The following is a 22,395-nucleotide window of genomic DNA, read 5'->3' on the forward strand; positions in this document are numbered from 1 at the left end:
AATACTTGGTTCAAGAATCATGAAAGAAGGTTGTATACATGGAAGAACCCTGGAGATACTAGACGGTACCAGATAGATTATATAATGGTAAGACAGAGATTTAGGAACCAGGTTTTAAATTGTACGACATTTCCAGGGGCAGATGTGGACTCTGACCACAATCTATTGGTTATGACCTGTAGATTAAAACTGAAGAAACTGCAAAAAGCTCGGAATTTAAGGAGATGGGACCTGGATTAACTGAAAGAACCAGAGGTTGTACAGAGTTTCAGAGAGAGCATAAGGGAACAATTGACAGGAATGGGGGAAAGAAATATAGTAGAAGAAGAATGGGTAGCTCTGAGGGATGTAGTGAAGGCAGCAGAGGATCAAATAGGTAAAAAGACGAGGGCTAGTAGAAACCCTTGGGTAACAGAAGAAATATTGAATTTAATTGATGAAAGGAGAAAATATAAAAATGCAGTAAATGAAGCAGGCAAAAAAGGAATACAAACGTCTCAAAAATGATATCGACAGGAAGTGCAAAATGGCTAAGCAGGGATGGCTAGAGGACAAATGTAAGGATGTAGAGGCTTGTCTCACTACGGGTAAGATAGATACTGCCTAAAGGAAAATTAAAGAGCCCTTTGGAGATAAGAGAACCACTTGCATGAATATCAAGAGCTTTGATGGAAACCCAGTTCTAAGCAAAGAAGGGAAAGCAGAAAGGTGGAAGGAGTATATAGAGGGTCTATACAAGGGCGATGTACTTGAGGACAATATTATGGAAATGGAAGAGGATGTAGATGAAGATGAAATGGGAGATACGATACTGCATGAAGAGTTTGACAGAGCACTGAAAGACCTGAGTCGAAACAAGGCCCCCAGAGTAAATAACATTCCATTAGAACTACTGACGGCCTTGGGAGAGCCAGTCCTGACAAAACTCTACCATCTGGTGAGCAAGATGTATGAGACAGGCGAAATTACCTCAGACTTCAAGAAGAATATAATAATTACAATCCCAAAGAAAGCAGGTGTTGACAGATGTGAAAATTACCAAACTATCAGTTTAATAAGTCACAGCTGCAAAATACTAACGCGAATTCTTTACAGACGAATGGAAAAACTGATAGAAGCCGACCTCGGGGAAGATCAGTTTGGATTCTGTAGAAATATTGGAACACGTGAGGCAATACTGACCCTACGACTTATCTTAGAAGAAAGATTAAGGAAAGGCAAACCTACGTTTCTAGCATTTGTAGACTTAGAGAAAGCTTTTGACAATGTTGACTGAAATACTCTCTTTAAATTTCTGAAGGTGGCAGGGGTAAAATACAGGGAGCGAAAGGCTATTTACAATTTGTCCAGAAACCAGATGGCAGTTACAAGAGTCGAGGGGTATGAAAGGGAAGCAGTGGTTGGGAAGGGAGTGAGACAGGGTTGTAGCCTATCCCCGATGTTATTCAATCTGTATATTGAGCAAGCAATAAAGGAAACAAAAGAAAAGTTCGGAGTAGGTATTAAAATCCATGGAGAAGAAATAAAAACTTTGAGGTTCGCCGATGACATTGTAATTCTGTCAGAGACAGCAAAGGACTTGGAAGAGCAGTTTAACGGAATGGACAGTGTCTTGAAAGGAGGATATAAGATGAACATCAACAAAAGCAAAACGAGGATAATGGAATGTAATCGAATTAAGTCGAGTGATGCTGAGGGAATTAGATTAGGAAATGAGACACTTAAGGTAGTAAAGTAATTTTGCTATTTGGGGAGCAGAATAACTGATGATGGTCGAAGTAGAGAGGATATAAAATGTAGACTGGCAATGGCAAGGAAAGCGTTTCTGAAGAAGAAAAATTTGTTAACATCGAGTATAGATTTAAATGTCAGGAAGTCATTTCTGAAAGTATTTGTATGGAAGTGAAACGTGGACAATAAATAGTTTAGACAAGAAGAGAATAGAAGCTTTCGAAATGTGGTGCTACAGGAGAATGCTGACGATTAGATGGGTAGATCACGTAACTAATTAGGAGGTATTGAATAGAATTGGGGAGAAGAGGAGCTTGTGGCACAACTTGACTAGAAGAAGTGATCGGTTGGTAGGACATGTTCTGAGACATAGAGTGATCACCAATTTAGTGTTGGAGGGCAGCGTGGAGGGTAAAAATCGTAGAGGGAGACCAAGAGATGAATACACTAAGCAGATTCAGAAGGATGTAGGCTGCAGTAGGTACTGGGAGATGATGAAGCTTGCACAAGATAGAGTAGCATGGAGAGCTGCATCAAACCAGTCTCAGGACTGAAGATCACAACAACAACAACAACAACAACAACATTTATTAAAAGAAAAACAGCATACACCATTAAAGCAGAGAAACTACCTATACTTTTTAAAAGAACAAAGGCTTCTTGACTTTTTGAGTAACGGCAATGTCGAAGATAATCCAGTCACAAAAATGAAATACCTCAACACCCTCCCCCCCCCCCCCAAAAAAAAAAAAAAAAGAGAAAAGAGCAATCTCTAATCATGCGTATTATTCCACAGTAGTCTCATTTCATAACATTTTCTAATGATGATTTTCATGACTATTCTGATTCACTGACTTTGTCAAGAAGTTAGCTTAATTTTTTATCTCTCAAAATGTATTGAATGTCAACTGTTCCAGCAACTACTTATTGCCACATGAAACTGGGTTTTTGTGGCAGTACGTTTTGTTCTTGATTTATCTACCTAATTCTTCAAAGACTGAATTTCTTGATTCAGTGCAGCTATCCATTCAGCTGCCTCATCAGAATTCAATGCTTTGTGATAGGGTAACATTTCAACATTGTCCCTTCATAGCACAACTTTTGCACTTCTTCCCTATAATCTTTCCCTTTGGAACAAAATGTCATTGGATGGTAGTCAAATCTATTTTTTTTTTCTTCATTACATTCTTTCTTGGCCTGCATTGATCACATGAAATTTGAGCATGTTCGAAATGGTTCTGATTACCTTCATTTAATAAAGGCTTTTTTTTTTCTAAATTTTCCTCCTGATCTGGGAAACCATAAAAATTCCACTTCAGTGCTTGAATTTTCTATTTCACTTCAGATTTGATCTTCAGTACTTGGAAATAATAATGTTCCTTCATTGTACAATTCAGTAAGCTCCTATTCTCTATTTTCTGTCTACCACTTGCCATACAAAAATTCTGTGAAGATACAGTCCATAGATTCCATAACCTGTTTCATTTTTGGCATAGAGATCTTGTTTCCGCTGCCATATAGTGTGTATCCAACAAGAATGCCTTTTTTCACCTTTGAGAATAATTTAGACCAATGGCTTTGTAATGGTATGTGAATGTAAACTTTGCATCCTGTCACACGTAAATATCATACACTACGCTTTCTACCTGCTCACAATTAATAAGCTCTTTTTTTGTTGTATGGATATTTATAACAATGTCTTTTACGTATACCACAGAATATATTAGCTCAGTCTAAGGCACTCTGGTACATTGCTTCCTAGCAAATTAATGTTCTAAAGAGGTGTTCAGTTACAGAATTACACTGTGGTGTAGAAGTCATCATTACTCCACACCTCCAGTGTTAATGTGTTGTCTTCACAAAGTGGTAATGTACTACATGGAAGAGTTTGAGGGCATTTGATAGAATGGAGTTGCCAAGGAAAGTCGATATACTAAGCCAAGTACATCAACTACTAATCCATGTACATCAATTTAATCTACAGCTTTTGTGTTCCAGAGAACAGTTTGTTATTTCCCTGTATTCATCTCACTTTAAAATTTTCCTCATCTACTTTTGCAACTTTCCACTTGTTTATCTCCTGTGAAAATTATTTCCTCCAAAATTTTGTGATTATCAACTATGACTATCAACTATGTCTCAGACTGCTTTCTTGTATACCAATGTTTATTGTTGGTAATAATAACAAAAAAAACAACCCTGTGATTATTAACATTGGCCAATTATGACGACTAATGTTCCCATATCAAGTCACAATATGTCAGTGTTCAGATAGGATGGGAGAACTACCAATACCTAGGCAGTAAACAGACTCTCCAACCAAAATCTCTTACTGGAACAAAATCTTTCTCTGCACTGCATCATTCTAAAGAAATGAGCATTCCATTCCCCCTAATCAATTTCTCCCACATTTAACTCCCCTGGTATCTGAATTCCACAATATCCATACTTTAAGAAAGTTTTCTGCATTTGTCTGTTGGAAAATAATTTCCTTCAGTCCAAAACAAGCTGAATGTTATTTACAGTTTTTCCTTCAGATATTACGCTGCATATTTATTATGGTGATTAAAATGTATTTACATATCTTTATTGGCATATGATGCTTTCTTGGAAATATCACAGTCAAGAAACATGAAAAAAACGTAGCACTATTCATCCCCTTAAATGGACAGTGTGTGCATATTATATTACATACAGAAAATAATGTCAGGTATCTAACAAGCACACACTATCTTCAGTGGCAAATAGCACAAATTTCTACTCCAACTCTGCAATACTTGGCAAAATGTACAGATACTATTGGAAACAGTCATGCTGTTCTAAACATCAGTACAGTATCTAAACCTACAGGAAAGGTTGCCAATGGATATTAATAAAATACCATCTAATCCTAGACATAAAGAAATGCACAAACAATGTAAGTTATATATTTACCAGTATTCATGAAAGTCAAATGTAACATATGTGAGTTGTGGATTATTTAACAATAATATGTGATTAGTGTATGCATCCCATATGATCTTCTCCTTCCCATATTGCTCAACAAGATTAATTATGCATACTGGTCCATAAACAGAAACCTCTTCAGAAAAATGCTTTTCAAAAGCACTTTGAGTTTCGGCCTCACCTGTAATATTCAGATGGAACAAGAACCGTTAGTATGGCAGAGAGAAATGTGTTTTTCTCTAAAGCTATGTGTAACAACACTTTGAAAATAATTATAGACTGACAATGGTCAGTTACACACATCACAAAAAAAGAACATTTATCAAAATGTCCTGTAACAAAGTGAAAAGATAAAGAGGACTTATGTTATATGATTTTTTTTTTAATAAAACTACTTTCGATCTTTTCAATCTGAGCCTTTCTGGTGTTTTATTCGTTAGATTTTCTGCTATCTCCAACAACTCAAATGGCACTTTTAAAGAGAAACAATTGCTAATGAAATGTTTTCTAAAAATATGAATAAATAAACCAGTGCCACTTTATCTACCTTTGTTGTATGTATGCACTGTGCTTCTGTATGTCTAATACTAGGACAGTAGTTGATGCTGTGACAATAAAAGAAGATGGATGGAATATGTGAACTCAGTATTATGAAAAGGATCAACTGTTGCTCATCATAGAGATGAGATGTTGAGTTGCAGATAGGCACAACAAAAGACTGTTGTACATTTGAGTTTTCAGCCAGCCAAAAGGCCTCCCCCTGAAGTAGAAAACACACACACACTTTCACACGAGCACAAATCACATACACAAGACCACTGTCTCTGGCCACTGAAGCCAGAGTGTTTGTGTGAATATGTGTGTTTTCTACTTAAGAAGAATGCCTTTGGTTGAAAGCTTAAATGTACAGCAGTCTTTTTGTTGTGTCTGTCTGCAACCCCAATGTCTCCTCTGTACGGGGAGTACCAATCTATACTTTTCATAATATTGTCATTATTCCATCCTGGTTTTTCCACTGTTCAAGTTAATCATCACTTTTTTACCAGCTATCCGATCACACCATAGCAGATGTAGGATAATTCAAAGAAAGTCTACACTCAATAGTGTTGAAGTATCAAGATCACACAATATTAGCTGGAGGCGACTTCAGCCTACCGACTAGGGATTGGTATGTCTATTGATTCATTGTAGGTGATACAGGCAGTCTTGTGTAGTAGTTATGAACCCAGAACTAATATTAGCTAGTACGACAACTCACACTCAATGGAAATATTTTAGACTTAGCTACAAACAGGCCTGATCTTATTAACAGTGTCAGTCTCAACACAGGGATTAGTGATACTGACTTCATCACAGTGATAATAGTTACTAATGTTAATAAATCCATCAAGAAGGTTAAAAGAGATTTTATGCTGGAAAGAGCAGATGGGAGGTTGCTAGTGTCATCCTTAGACAATGAATGGACATCATTTAGTTCCAATATAATGGACATGGAGGAACTATGGGCAAAGTTTAAACTGACTGTAAATTGCACTCTGAAGAACTATGTGCCACATAAGTGGATTAAGGATGGAAAAGACCCATCGTGGTTTAATAACAGAAATCAGAAAATGCTGAGAAAACAGACTGTTGCATTCCTAGTTCAAAACAGAATGCAGAAATGCAGACACGCAAAAGTCAGTAAAAATTTTTGCATCTATAAAGAGATGAATCTGTGAAAGATCTTGCTGAGAAGCTGAGAAAATTATGGTCCTAAGTAAAATCACTACGCAGGTTAAAGACTTCTAACCAGTCACTCAATCACTGACCAGTCTGGCATTGCAATAGAAGGCAGTAGAAGGAAAGCTTAAGTTTTGAAACTTTATGTTCAAAAAAATCATTCACACAGGAGGATCATACAGACATAACGCTGTTTAACCGTCATACAGACTCCCTTATGGAGGACGTAGAAATAAGTTGATGTTGAGAAGCAATTGAAAGAGTTGAAAACAATTATGTTATCAGGTCTGTATGGAATCCCAGTTCAATACTGCAGAGCATTCTCTGGCACTGGTCCCTTACTTAGCTTGCATTTATCATCCAGTGTGAAGTCCCAAGGAAGTGGAGAAAACCAGAGATGACTCCTGTACATGAGAACGGTAAAAGAATGGACCTGTAAAATTACAGACCAATATCCTTAACATCAGTTTGCTGCAGAATTTTTGAGCATGTTCTGAGTTCAAATGCAATAACTTTCCTTGAGACAGAAAAGAGTCTCCACAAATCAGCACAAATTAAAAAGCATCACTCATGTGAAACTCAGCAGGCACATTCGATATTTCAAGAGTGTCACAAAGCATTTCACTGCAGACTGTTAGCAAAGTTCTGAACATATGGGATACATTCCTAGATACATGTGGATACATTCCTAGATACATGTGAGGCTCAGTGAATTCTTTAGTATGTTATCCTGGAAGGGGAGTGTTCCTCAGAGACAAGGATATCATCAGGAGTGCCCCAGGGAAGATGGGCAGGGTGTACAGTAGTCTGAGTGTCTGTCTGAGTGTCTGTCTGTCTGCTCCTGATGTATTATACAGGAAATATTGGCATTTAGGAACTATACAAGGATACAGGATGACAGACAGAATTTCTATTTGGCGTGATAAATGACAGCTTGCCCTAGATGTAAAAACACGCAAGTTAATGCAGGTGAGCAGGAAAACCAACCCTGCGATGTTTGAATCCAGTGTTAGTGGTATGAGGCTTGAGACAGTCACATCAGTTAAATATGTAGGTGTAACACTGCACAGCAATATGAAATACGACGAGCACATAAGGTCAGCAGCAGGGAAGGCAGATGGTCAACTTCAGTTTAGTAGGAAAACTTTAGGAAGTGTGACTCATCTATAAAGGAAACTGCATATAGAACATTAGTGCAACACATTGTTGAGTACTGCTAGAGTGTTTGATAATGATTGGTGGTTTAGTGCACTACACAGCAAGGTCATCAGTACCCTTCTAGAGTGCTTGGAATCCCTATCAGATTGGATTACAGGAAGACATCCAAAGCAACTCAGAAGCATGTTGCTAGATTTGTTACCATTAGATTCGAACAACATGTATTACAAAGATACTACGCGAACTCAAATGGGAATCCTTAGAGGGAAGATAATATTCTTTTCAGAAAGCACTAGTGAAAAAATTTAGAGAAACAGCATTTGTAGTTGACCTCAGAACGATTCTACTGCTACGAACATACATTCTGCATACGGACCAACGACAGGTAACAGAAATTAGGGCTCATACGGGAGTATATAAGCAGCCATTTTCCCCTTGTTGTATTTGCAAGTGGGACAGGAAACAGAATGACTAGGGATAGTACAAGGTATCTCCTCCATACAGCAGATGACTGGCAGAAAATGTATGTAAACACAGATGCAGAATGATCAACATGGGCAAAAGGTATCTACCATCCACTTATCTGATAAACTGCAATTGACGGTGACTAGCAAACTGGAAGTAAATCAAACTAACGGTAAGGCCATATGGTTAAATGTCTAGCCTCATGCTGTTTATAATATGTGTGTATCAACAATAACTTCTCACCAAAGATTTATCATCCCACAGGTTAAGCCAACAACAGCCAGTCTAGGAAGAATGTTGATGATTCTTCTCCAACTATGGCCTACCACGCCTGCAGCCACCAGAAGGATTACACCAGCATTCACAGAAAGCTTCATGTAGATGGAAATCATGTTAAGTGTCCAGCTGTGTACTGCTCACTTTTCCTCACAAGAGGCAGCAATTTTAGTGAGCATCCCTACGTGCATAATGGACTGAAGATCATTGGAGTTCTATCCCTTTCATTCACTAATAGTTATGAACCCAGAACTAATATTAGCTAGTACGACAACTCACACTAAATGGAAATATTTTAGACTTAGCTACAAACAGGCCTGATCTTATTAACAGTGTCAGTCTCAACACAGGGATTAGTGATACTGACTTCATCACAGTGATAATAGTTACTAAACTTAATAAATCCATCAAGAAGGTTAAAAGAGAGGTAGAAAATCTCTGAAAATGAGTGTTATTTAAAAAACTAGGTATCCCTACTGCACCAAGAGAGTACACCTACCAATCTGTTGTGCAAGTCATGGAAAACACCAGTTTGATTTGCAGTTACCAAGGAAAAACTAACAAAAAACTCAAAACAGTATTTCCTATCAAGGAGTAATTTTTGTAATAAACTTCCCAAGATGACAAAAAGATTGCTAAAATATTTCCATCTGAAACATACTTCATAATTGCAAATTCTACACAAAGATTACTTAAAGGACTCAGCGTAGGGGTTAATAATGAAAGCTGACAATTACAACAGCCCGTCACATTATAATAGGTAATCAAATTTTATACGCTTACAAGCAAATGTACCAAGATCTACAGTGCACCAAACTAATGTCTTGTCATTCTCCTGAGCTCAACATCTCAGTCATTGGCTGGTATGATGACTCAGTTATCTACACGGATTACAGGGAGGACATGGAGACAGGCATATTTGTGGTCCTAGAGTCACCAGGAGGTGTCCAGTGTGTGTGGTGGGTCGATGCAAAACTATGCTAATGTTATATGATATTTGGTATGAACTGTATATAAAAAAAATAACACTGTGCAAGAGAGCCAATCCAATGAGGCAGTGCAGTTGTCAAGATACTGACTTCACATTTGGGAGTACGGAGTTTGCTCTGTCTGGCTATCTTGATTTAGAGTATCCGTGGTTTTTCTAAATCATCTCTGGCATATACTGGGATGGTTCCTCCACAGGACCACAGATAAAATACACGGCCTTTCCTCATAAAAGCATACTTATATATTGTGTGCATGTGTGGTGGTGGTGCTGCAGGGTTCGAGCTATTCATTTTCATTGTACTATGATGACAAATCTTGTATCATTGTAAAATGATCGTGTATGAGTAAATAAATAAATACATAAATAAAATAAATATAAAAAAGAACAACTAGCACAGTTTCAGAATGAATGATTATGTACTTTAAGCCATTATGTGAGTCACGGATATATTTCTGTTGAATGTGTCTCAGTCAGCTGTAAAAAAGTTCTGCAGGTGAATTTTTTAAAATATTTTAGGGATACCTTGTCAATGTGTTTTACTGAAAAGGAAATATAATTCAGAGATAATGTCAAAAAATTATTGAACTTTTTAGAGATGGTGCAGCATACCACAACAAACAGGGGCAAATGTGTGTACTTAACTGCAGTGCGCATGGGAACCTCAATACTATCCTGTTCCACTGTGTCCGTTTCTCCTGCTATTCACTGTACTACTAGGTGGTAAGTAAAACTGAGCTTGTTGATCTGGGAAAATTTCAGTTACTTTATAGTTTACATGCCATGGAATCCAAATTTCTGTTTCATATATTAGTTGATAACACACATTACACATTATTATTAGTGAAGGACTTATTGTTTGTAAAGGTAATAACTAATTTCTGTGAGGATGGGTATGACAATTGGAACCAAACTTTTTTTTCAGGTAAGAGAAATGGCTCCCATGATTTTTTTGTGTGAAAGCTGCATATCTACGGTCAGTTACATATGTTTTTGTTCTCTTTTATTCTGAAATAGTGCACTTAAAATGAGCTCCTGGAGATATAATTTTATTTAAAGGAGAGGAAAGTCAAGGAACAGTGAGATGAATACCCATGAGATCAGAGAAGCAACATACGAACAGTATTGCAATATTAGTGGAACACAAACCAAAACAGGCCATGAGCAGATATGTCGTACATTATTAAAAGGGATTACATGAAAGACTGAAGAGCCTGCACGTGAAGAGATGAGTGTTGAAGAGGTGCCAGTATGTTTCCTATGTTTGGAAATTTGGTAGCACATGCCTCCAAAGGAGCAAATGCAATAAAAAGAAGATAAAAAACTAACAAGGGAGGCACGGTGCGGCACGAGGCAGGCGCGGCACGAGGCAGGCGCGGCACGAGGCAGGCGCGGCACGAGGCAGGCGCGGCACGAGGCAGGCGCGGCACGAGGCAGGCGCGGCACGAGGCAGGCGCGGCACGAGGCAGGCGCGGCACGAGGCAGGCGCGGCACGAGGCAGGCGCGGCACGAGGCAGGCGCGGCACGAGGCAGGCGCGGCACGAGGCAGGGAGGGAGAACTGCACCTACAGATTGAAAAATTGCACAGGTCGCACCAGTAATCCATGTAACTACAGACCTATATCATTGATGTCGGTTTGCAGTAGGGTTTTGGAGCATATCCTGTTTTCAAACTTTATGAATCACCTCTAAGGGAACGATCTATTGATACGTAATCAGCGGTTTCAGAAAACATTGTTCTTGTGCAACGCAGCTAGATCTTTATTCGCACGAAGTAATGGCCGCTATCGACAGGGGATCTCAAGTTGATTCTGTATTTCTAGATTTCCGGAAAGCTTTTGACACCGTTCCTCACAAGCAACTTCTAAGCAAGCTGCGGGCCTATGGGGTATCGTCTCAGTTGTGCGACTGGATTCGTGATTTCCTGTCAGGAAGGTCGAAGTTGGTAGTAATAGACGGCAAATCATCGAGTAAAACTGAAGTGATATCAGGTGTTCCCCAGGGAAGCGTCCTGGGACCTCTGCTGTTCCTGATCTACACTCCTGGAAATTGAAATAAGAACACCGTGAATTCATTGTCCCAGGAAGGGGAAACTTTATTGACACATTCCTGGGGTCAGATACATCACATGATCACACTGACAGAACCACAGGCACATAGACACAGGCAACAGAGCATGCACAATGTCGGCACTAGTACAGTGTATATCCACCTTTCGCAGCAATGCAGGCTGCTATTCTCCCATGGAGACGATCGTAGAGATGCTGGATGTAGTCCTGTGGAACGGCTTGCCATGCCATTTCCACCTGGCGCCTCAGTTGGACCAGCGTTCGTGCTGGACGTGCAGACCGCGTGAGACGACGCTTCATCCAGTCCCAAACATGCTCAATGGGGGATAGATCCGGAGATATTGCTGGACAGGGTAGTTGACTTACACCTTATAGAGCACGTTGGGTGGCACGGGATACATGCGGACGTGCATTGTCCTGTTGGAACAGCAAGTTCCCTTGCCGGTCTAGGAATGGTAGAACAATGGGTTCGATGACGGTTTGGATGTACCGTGCACTATTCAGTGTCCCCTCGACGATCACCAGTGGTGTACGGCCAGTGTAGGATATCGCTCCCCACACCATGATGCCGGGTGTTGGCCCTGTGTGCCTCGGTCGTATGCAGTCCTGATTGTGGCGCTCACCTGCACGGCGCCAAACACGCATACGACCATCATTGGCACCAAGGCAGAAGCGACTCTCATCGCTGAAGACGACACGTCTCCATTCATCCCTCCATTCACGCCTGTCGCGACACCACTGGAGGCGGGCTGCACGATGTTGGGGCGTGAGCGGAAGACGGCCTAACGGTGTGTGGGACCGTAGCCCAGCTGCATGGAGACGGTTGCGAATGGTCCTCGCCAATACCCCAGGAGCAACAGTGTCCCTAATTTGCTGGGAAGTGGCGGTGCGGTCCCCTACGGCACTGCGTAGGATCCTACGGTCTTGGCGTGCATCCGTGCGTCGCTGCGGTCCGGTCCCAGGTCGACGGGCACGTGCACCTTCCGCCGACCACTGGCGACAACATCGATGTACTGTGGAGACTTCACGCCCCACGTGTTGAGCAATTCGGCGGTACGTCCACCCGGCCTCCCGCATGCCCACTATACGCCCTCACTCAAAGTCCGTCAACTGCACATACGGTTCACGTCCACGCTGTCGCGGCATGCTACCAGTGTTAAAGACTGCGATGGAGCTCCGTATGCCACGGCAAACTGGCTGACACTGACGGCGGCGGTGCACAAATGCTGCGCAGCTAGCGCCATTCGACGGCCAACACCGCGGTTCCTGGTGTGTCCGCTGTGCCGTGCGTGTGATCATTGCTTGTACAGCCCTCTCGCAGTGTCCGGAGCAAGTATGGTGGGTCTGACACACCAGTGTCAATGTGTTCTTTTTTCCATTTCCAGGAGTGTATATAAATGACCTGGGTCACAATCTGAGCAGTTCTCTTAGGTTGTTCGCAGATCATGCTGTAATTTACCGTCTAGTAAGGTCATCCGAAGACAAGTATCATTTGCAAAGCGATTTAGAAAAGATTGCTGTATGGTGTGGCAGGTGGCAGTTGACGCTAAATAACGAAAAGTGTGAGGGATCCACATGAGTTCCAAAAGAAATCCGTTGGAATTCGATTACTCGATAAATAGAACAATTCTCAAGGCTGCCAATTCAACTAAGTACCTGGGTGTTAAAATTACGAACAACTTCAGTTGGAAAGACCACATAGATAATATTGTGGGGAAGGTGAGCCAAAGGTTGCGTTTCATTGGCAGGACACTTAGAAGATGCAAGTAGTCCACTAAAGAGACAGCTTACACTACACTCGTTCGTCCTCTGTTAGAATATTGCTGCGCGGTGTGGGATCCTTACCAGGTGGGATTGACGGAGGACATCGAAAGGGTGCAAAAAAGGGCAGCTCGTTTTGTATTATCACGTAGCAGGGGAGAGAGTGTGGCAGATATGATACGCGAATTGGGATGGAAGTCATTACAGCAAAGACTTTTTCGTCGCGGCAAGATCTATTTACGAAATTTCAGTCACCAACTTTCTCTTCCGAATGCGAAAATATTTTGTTGAGCCCAACCTACATAGGTAGGAATGATCATCAAAATAAAATAAGAGAAATCAGGGCTCGAACAGAAAGGTTTAGGTGTTTGTTTCTCCCGCACGCTGTTCGGGAGTGGAATGGTAGAGAGATAGTATGATTGTGGTTTGACGAACCCTCTGCCAAGCACTTAAATGTGAATTGCAGAGTAGTCATGTAGATGTAGAGGGAGCCAGGGGCGGCACGAGGCAGGGAGGCAGGGGCGCCACGAGGCAGGGAGCCAGGGGCGGCACGAGGCAGGGAGCCAGGGGCGGCACGAGGCAGGGAGCCAGGGGCGGCACGAGGCAGGGAGGCAGGGGCGGCACGAGGCAGGGAGGCAGGGGCGGCACGAGGCAGGGAGGCAGGGGCGGCACGAGGCAGGGAGGCAGGGGCGGCACGAGGCAGGGAGGCAGGGGCGGCACGAGGCAGGGAGGCAGGGGCGGCACGAGGCAGGGAGGCAGGGGCGGCACGAGGCAGGGAGGCAGGGGCGGCACGAGGCAGGGAGGCAGGGGCGGCACGAGGCAGGGAGGCAGGGGCGGCACGAGGCAGGGAGGCAGGGGCGGCACGAGGCAGGGAGGCAGGGGCGGCACGAGGCAGGGAGGCAGGGGCGGCACGAGGCAGGGAGGCAGGGGCGGCACGAGGCAGGGAGGCAGGGGCGGCACGAGGCAGGGAGGCAGGGGCGGCACGAGGCAGGGAGGGAGGGGCGGCACGAGGCAGGGAGGGAGGGGCGGCACGAGGCAGGGAGGGAGGGGCGGCACGAGGCAGGGAGGGAGGGGCGGCACGAGGCAGGGAGGGAGGGGCGGCACGAGGCAGGGAGGGAGGGGCGGCACGAGGCAGGGAGGGAGGGGCGGCACGAGGCAGGGAGGGAGGGGCGGCACGAGGCAGGGAGCCAGGGGCGGCACGAGGCAGGGAGGGAGGGGCGGCACGAGGCAGGGAGGGAGGGGCGGCACGAGGCAGGGAGCCAGGGGCGGCACGAGGCAGGGAGGGAGGGGCGGCACGAGGCAGGGAGGGAGGGGCGGCACGAGGCATGGAGGGAGGGGCGGCACGAGGCAGGGAGGGAGGGGCGGCACGAGGCAGGGAGGGAGGGGCGGCACGAGGCAGGGAGGGAGGGGCGGCACGAGGCAGGGAGGGAGGGGCGGCACGAGGCAGGGAGGGAGGGGCGGCACGAGGCAGGGAGGGAGGGGCGGCACGAGGCAGGGAGGGAGGGGCGGCACGAGGCAGGGAGGGAGGGGCGGCACGAGGCAGGGAGGGAGGGGCGGCACGAGGCAGGGGCGGCACGAGGCAGGGAGGGAGGTTGGGAATGAGCAGCTAGTGGCTCAGAGGGTGGCAGCTGGATTGCTGACTATAAATGCAGCAGAGGTAGGGGTGGCAAGCACATGGGTTAGGCATGTGAATCATAGGTGCCAGAGCCAGTGGGGAGCAGTGCACGATTAAGACGCCGTGGACACACAAATTGGGATGGGATGATAGGACGGAGGAAGGGGAAACTGTTGAGTGGAGTGTGTGGGGTCAGTGGGTCAACAGAATTTGAGGTCAGAAGGGATAGAGGAGCAAAGTATGTGTTGCAGGCATAATCCCTATCTGCAATCTGCATAATCCTGAAAAGCTGGTGGGAGAGAAAAGGATCCTTATGACCCGAATTGTGAAGCAGCCATTGAAATCTAGCATTTTGTGCTCAGCTGCATGTAGTGCCACTGGCTGGTCAACTTTGTTCTTGGTCACAGTTTGGCAGTGGCCACTAAATCTAGTGTGGACAGCTGTATGGTTGTCATACCAATATAAAAAACCGTGTAGTAATTGCTGTAGAGTTGGTATGGTTTATCACGTGGTTGCTTTCACATTTGGCCTTGCCTCTGATGGGGTACGATAAGCCTGTGACAGGACTGGAATGGAAGTAGGTGGATTGGGTCTTCTATAGGGATATGAGCCCTGTATCAAGGGGTTGGATGTGGGAGTGGCATCAGGATGGTCAAGCTTTTTATATTGACATAAGAATCATCCAGCTGTCCACCAGAAAGAATGGCCACCACCAAACTGTGGCCAGGAACGAAGCTGATCACCAGGTGGCAAAAAATACAGGTGAGTACAAAATACTCTATTTCTATGGCTTCTTCACAACCCAGGCCATCTGGATTCTTCCCTCTCTGAACTACACAGATAGGAGTTATCCTTGCTACACATACTTTGCTCCTCTATCCCTTCTGGCTGAATCTCCATTAACCTACTGTCCTCACACTTCACAGTTTTCCCTTCCTCTCTCTCTTTCCCATCATCTCCTCCCAATTGATGTTTCCATGTCACCTTCATTGTGCACTATGCCACTCCCTATCAGTTCCAGTGCCTGTGCATTACATGCCTAGCCCTTGCACCTGCTACCACTACCTCCCACATTCGTAGTCAGTAAACCAGCTGCTTCCCTCTAAGTCACTAGCTACTTACCCCCAAACCACATAGGTGTGTGTATTCTAGCTTGAAAAAGGATTTTTCTGAGAACTAGCATGTTTTCCTTCTGTTTTGTGTATGCCTGTTGATAACTCTATGCTTCCACCATTCAGTGATTGGTCTCCTTTACTCCCTAATTATTCACTGTCTACAACATTTGTTTTAACTAAGATGGCTTCATATGATACTAACTTTTTGGAATTCCACAAAAATATAGATTGGCAGATTATGAATGTGTCATTAAAATGGCCAAAAGATTGAAACAGACTGCTAATTAAACACATACATGTTATGGTGGTTGTGATAATTGAGTGACACGAAATTATCCTACCATGTAGTTCATGGGTGGATGCTGATGTTCCTATCACATTATGACAGGTCTTGAGGTGTAACCACTGACATCATTGGTTGTTACATATTGCTCAGCCATGATTCAGATTTCTGAACAATAGCTCTAGTTGTGCATCTACAAGAAAGGAGGAAAGATATTTCATTACTAGTTTCTCCCTTCTTTTCTCCTTTCTAAAACTTGTACCAATGTGTGTATATAGTCTGGAGTATATTCCAAGGTTCAATGTATCTTAATGAATGAACCAATTAAGCTGCAGTGCAAAATTAGCATCAGTATTTCAGATCTCTTGGTTACCCATACTGACGTCTCCTCCCTGATAGTATGCACAAGCTGATATCCCCCACCCCAAAAGATAAAAAGTTATGTATTTCAATTATTTTTACAAAACAACCTTATCCAGTTCAAAGTACTCTCCATTATATGTAACATGTTTGTTCAATTCAATCAGTGAATCCATTGTTAGAAACAACCCATATTTTTTCTCGTCTGCTTCCGTGTATCAAATTGATGTCCTTTTATGGTCCTCTCCATGGGTGGAACAAGAAGAATCCTCTTAATGCTAGGTCAGGTGCTGAAAAGTAATGATTCCAGATTTATATGAAAAATCTTAAAGATTTTTAAATAAAACAAATGTTGCTAACATTCTACAAATTTACTCTTCATGTCTACATATTTATTTCACCGTAGTCACCATGGTGAACAAATTTCTCACAATGGGAGACCAGTTTGTTGATATCATCACTGTAGAATGTCTGACTTTGTTGACAGAGGCACAACTTCACCTCTGCTTGTACTGCTTGATCTCTATCAAACTGATGTCCTTGAATGTTTCCTTTAAGTTCTGGAAACACATGAAAATTGTATGGGGCCAAGTTGGTACTATATGGAGGATGATCGATGACAGTAAATCCAAGGCATCAGATTGCCGCAGATGTTACAGCACTCATATGTGGTCTGGCATTGTCACACTGAAGGGAAGGTGCTCCAAGTGAGGCCAAATTCTTTGAATTTGAAACTATTACAGCAAACAATGCACCCGTGGTCTACGTGTAGCTTCTTTGATTAGTAATCAAAATGTCCTCGGTCCCAATTCAGAACCCACCACCACTTAAATAATGATTAATAATCAGCATTGACGACCAAAGACCTCTGGCGTAAGAAGTCGCACTCATTCTGCCAACAACCTTGTCAAAGAGGGCAGAGGAGCAGACAGAGGTTCAGGGCACACACTTGTTCTTGGGGTGGGAAACTGCCCCTAAAGGCAGAAAAATCAGCAATGATCAATTGCATGAGGATGCAGAAGGCAATGAAAACCACTGCATTAAAGACACACAATGTATATGTGCAGGACATGTGGCCTGCAATTGAACAAGTGTCATAATAATCTTTCCGTTGGCAAAAGATTCCGGAATAGTCCCCCATTCAGATCTCCAGGAGGGGACTGCCAAGGGTGACTAGGAGAAAAAGATTGAATAACCAACAGAAGTATAACATTCTATGCGTCAGGGCGTGGAACGTCAGAAGCTTGAACATGGTAGGGAAGTTAGCAAACCTGAAAAGGGAAATGTAAAGGCTCAATTTAGATATAGTAGGGGTTAGTGAAGAGAAATAGAAAGAAGACAAGGATTTCTGGTGAGATGAGTATAGGTTAATATCAACAGCAGCAATTGTTATGAATAGGGAGGTACAGCAGATAGTGTGTTACTGTGAATAGTTCAGTTATAAGACTGTTCTTATCAGAATCGACTGCAAACCAACACCGACAATGATAGTTCAGGTATACATGCCGATGTCCCAAGCTGAAGAGACACAGAAAGTATATGAGGATACTAAAAAGCGATATCAAAATCTAATAGCCATGGGGGACTGGAATGCTGTTGTAGGGGAAAGAGAAGAAAAGGTTATGGGAGAGTATGGGCTTGGGACAAGGAAAGAGAGGAGAAAGTCTGATTGAGTTCTGTAATAACTTTCAGCTAGTAACTGCGAATACTCTGTTCAAGATTCGCAAGAGGAGGAGATATACTTGGGAAAGGCCGAGAGATGAGGGGAGATTTCAGTTAGATTACATCACGGACTGCCAGATTCCGAAATCAGATACTGGATTGTAAGTCATGCACAGGAACAGATACAGAGTCAGATCACAATGTAGTAATGATGAGGAGTACACCAAAGTACAGCGGCTAAGTGGCAACATACGACCCACTATAAGAAATTAGACGGTGGGTCACAAAATATAAGCAGCTAGTGGAGGGAGGGGGGGGGGGGGGGGGAAGTTTAAGAGATTAGTCAGGAAGAATCAATACGCAACGAAGTGGGATATGGAAGTAATAAGGAATGATGAGATACACTTCAAGTTCTCTAAAGCTACAGATACAGCAATAAGGATTAGCTCCGTAGGTAGTACAACTGAAGAGGAATGGACATCACAGAAGTTGGGAAAGAAAAATATAGGTACAAAAAAGGTAACTGCAAAGAAGCCATGGGCAACAGAAGAAATACTTCAGTTGATTGATAAAAGAAGCAAATACAAAAATGATCAGGAAATTCAGGAATATAGAAAAACAAGTTGCTGAGGAATGATATATGAAATTCAGGGAAGCTAAGGGTAAATGGCTGCAATGAGAAATGTGAAGAAATCAAAAAGCAATGATTATCAGAAGGACGGACGCAGTATATAGGAAAGCCAGAACAACCTTCGGTGAAATTAAAAGCAAGGGTGGTAACATTAAGAGTGGAATGGGAATTCCACTGTTAAATGCAGAGGAGAGAGCAGATAAGTGGAAAGAGTACACTGAAGGCCTCTACGGGGGGAAGATTTGTGTGATGTGATAGAAGAAGAAACAGGATTCGACAGGGAAGAGAGAGGGAATCCAATATTAGAATCAAAATTTAGATATCAGATACAGCAGAAGGGATGGAGAAATTTCCATCAGAATTTCTAAAATCATTGGGGAAAATGGCCACAAAATGACTATTCACATTGGTGTGTAAAATGTATGTGATTGGTGACATATCATCTGACATTCAGAAAAATATGATCCACACAATTCCGAAGACTGTAAGAGCTGACAAGTGCAAGAATTATCACACAATCAGCTTAACAACTTGCGCATGCAAGTTGCTGATAATGGAAGCAAGACTAAAGCAAAATCAAGACACGTTCCCTGGATTTGTCGACCTGGAAAAAGTGTTCGACACTGTCAAATGGTAGAAGTAGTTTGAAATTCTGAGGAAAATAGGGGTAAGCTATAGGGAAAGGCGGGTAATATAAAATATGTACAGAAGCCAAGAGGGAATAATAAGAGTGGATGACCAAGAACGAAGTGCTCAAATTAAAAAGGTTGTAAGACACTGATGTAGTCTTTTGCCCCCTACTGTCCAGTCTGTACATCAAAGAATCAATGATGGAAATAAAAGAGAGGTTCAAGAGTGGAATTAAAATTCAAGGTGAAATGATATCAATGATATGGTTCAATGATGACATTGCTATCCTGAATGAAAGAGAAGAAGAATTGCATGATCTGATGAATGGAATGAACAGTCTTATGAGCACAGAATATGGATTGAGAGTAAATCGAAGAAAGACGAAAGTAACGAGGAGTAGAAGAAATGAGAACAGCAAGAAACTTAACATCAGGATTGATGGTCACAAAGTAGATGAAGTTTAGCAATTCTACTACCTAGGCAGCAAAATAACCAATGATGTACAGAGCAAGGAGGACATCAAAAGCAGACTAGCACTGGCAAAAAGGGCATTCCTGGCCAAGAGAATATACGTTTGGAGCACAGCACTGTATGGTAGTGAAACATGGACTGTGGGAAAACCAGAACAGTAGAGAATTGAAGCATTTGAGATGTGGTGCGACAAACAAATTTTGAAAATTAGGTGGACTGATAAGGTAAGGAATGAGAAGATTCTGTGCAGAATTGGAAAGGAAAGGAATATGTGGAAAACACTGACAAGGAGAAGGGACAGGATGATAGTACATCTGTTAGAACGTCATGGTATGACTTCCATGGTACTAGAGGGAGCTGTAGAGGACAAAAACTGGGATAAATCAAGTAAATAATTGAGGACAGAGGTGCAAGTGCTACTCTGAGATGAAGAGGATGGCACAGGAGAGGAATTCGTGGCGGGCCGCATCAAACCAGTCAGAAGACTGGTGACACGAAAAAAAAAAAATTACAGCACACTAATGCACCAACATTATGTTACATACCACCATGTTTCACAGTACGATTCGACAGTGGGTTGCAAAAATGTAGACATGAAGAATAAAGAAGTGGAATGTTAATAACATCTGTTTTTTTTTATGTTTAAGTTTTCACATAAAAATTATTTTGAGGCATTACTTTTCAGCACACCGTTGTATATCTGAAATTCCATCAAAGAAAGTGAAAGCTTACTGAATCACAATTGCACACTACTGTCACTTATTTAAATTTAAATGTTAACTAAACACACACACACACAAACCTGCACGCAACGATGCACCAGCTGCACACACTGTGACAGAATTGCAGTTCTGTGGCTTGACAATGGTGATGGGTTATGTATGGCTGAGTGGGTGGAGAGAGAAAGGGGGGTGGGGACCATGTGTTTGTAAAGGCTCGCTGACAGATATGAGGAAGAGGCAGCAGCTGTGTGGGATAGGAATGTGGCACCAGTAAGTTCAAATACAATACAAGCTCTGCTGGACAAGGACAGAGAAGGCAACTGACAATGACCATTTTGAATAGCAATCTTGGTACTCATCTAAGTGTCTTATGGAAACCATGCAGAACGTAAGTCTGACAGGGCAAACGTGATTTGAGCCTTGTTCCTCCTGTGTTTCACACACACTAAGCAAACAAATACATATCATGGTCTAGATTGCATTCTACTTTTTTTTTGAAAACTTCATACACTAGTGTATTTTTACCTTTGTCAAGCTGTGGAGGAGGTCTATACTTGTATCCCGGCTGTGACCAAAACACGGGTACTGAGCCTCTTACTTGAACAAATGACACTTGATGATGGTGATAAGAAATAATTTGCTCTGTTTCCACATAATTTGCACATTTTCCATTCTCATCTACACCACGACGTTTGTAACGGGTACCAGCTCTGAAGCGACTTCGGCGAGAAATTAGGCATAATGTGAATGTCTGCAAGCAATAATGTTATTACAAACTTGAAACAATTGTAAACACTTTGAACAATATGATACATGCTTATTTTAAGTAAAATTAAGGGTTTATGTACATCAAATAAGCTGAACCTTTGCTGTCAGTTAATTTTTCTTAAGTCACTGCCAATGACACAAAATGGGGTACAAAAATTTAAAATTAATGAGCAAACAAAATAAACCAACTTAAAAAAAATTACAAATGACATTTAACAAGCAGAAAATGTGCTTTAACTTATAGTAATCGAGGAATCACTAATAACATTCTTAAAAGGCACAAATTCAACACACAACATCAAAATATTTTCTTTTATTTACAGCAGCATTGATATGGCAGGGACTATTATGATTAGGACTGCCACTGTTACATACAATTTATGGTCTAGTCTAAAAATAAAATGGAGGAAACATTACATATTCTAGTTTACTTGTTAGGCAACAAACACATATTCAACAGAAGCTGCTCTAACAAGGGAAACTCCACATCACATCCCCCACAGATTTAGAGCTAAAATGGCCCAGTGGATAGCCCACAATCACTAAACACGGATCAAGTATGGAAACAATAAGAAGGTGTACTGAAATGTGAAAAGAAGAAGCAAAATAGAAACAGTGAATAGTCCAAACTGAAAATATGCAACCTCACATGAATTGCAAGAACCGCAATGTTGTCGTCGTGTGGTCATGGTGTTGTACTGTCAAGCGGGACATCTGTGTTTGAATATCCTTTGTGCCCTATTTTCTTTTTTCTTCACAAATTTATGAACTGCCCATCTAGTCACTGACATGTCTGTTCTCATTCTGTAGTCTTGGCAACTGTCATACTGTACATTGGTTATAGAACATGAGTCATGGGATACAAAGGTATTATTGTCGCAAGTAAATGTGATTAACTGTGAGAGCAGACTAGATGCCACATAGACCTCTCACAGCAATGAAAACAACAAATAAATAGGTGTGAAATGGCACAAAGGATTTCAAGAGTCAAAACTTCCAAAATGGGGGTGCAAGTGTTCTAACAC

General features: G+C 42.3%; 1 protein-coding gene across 1 annotated transcript in view; it reads right to left on the reverse strand.

Moving 5' to 3' along the window:
• The window catches only part of LOC126251772 (phosphatidylinositide phosphatase SAC2), a 385,804-nt gene that overhangs the window by 277,418 nt on the left and 85,991 nt on the right, over positions 1-22,395 (reverse strand). The window contains exons 5-6 of the mRNA XM_049952395.1: positions 21,128-21,353; positions 4,666-4,858 (exon numbers count right to left, since the gene is read on the reverse strand). Coding sequence (XP_049808352.1) covers positions 4,666-4,858; positions 21,128-21,353 — 419 coding nt within the window. The remainder of the gene's footprint in view (positions 1-4,665; positions 4,859-21,127; positions 21,354-22,395) is intronic.

This window comes from Schistocerca nitens, chromosome 4 (assembly GCF_023898315.1).
Source record: "Schistocerca nitens isolate TAMUIC-IGC-003100 chromosome 4, iqSchNite1.1, whole genome shotgun sequence".
Taxonomy (NCBI): domain Eukaryota; kingdom Metazoa; phylum Arthropoda; class Insecta; order Orthoptera; family Acrididae; genus Schistocerca; species Schistocerca nitens.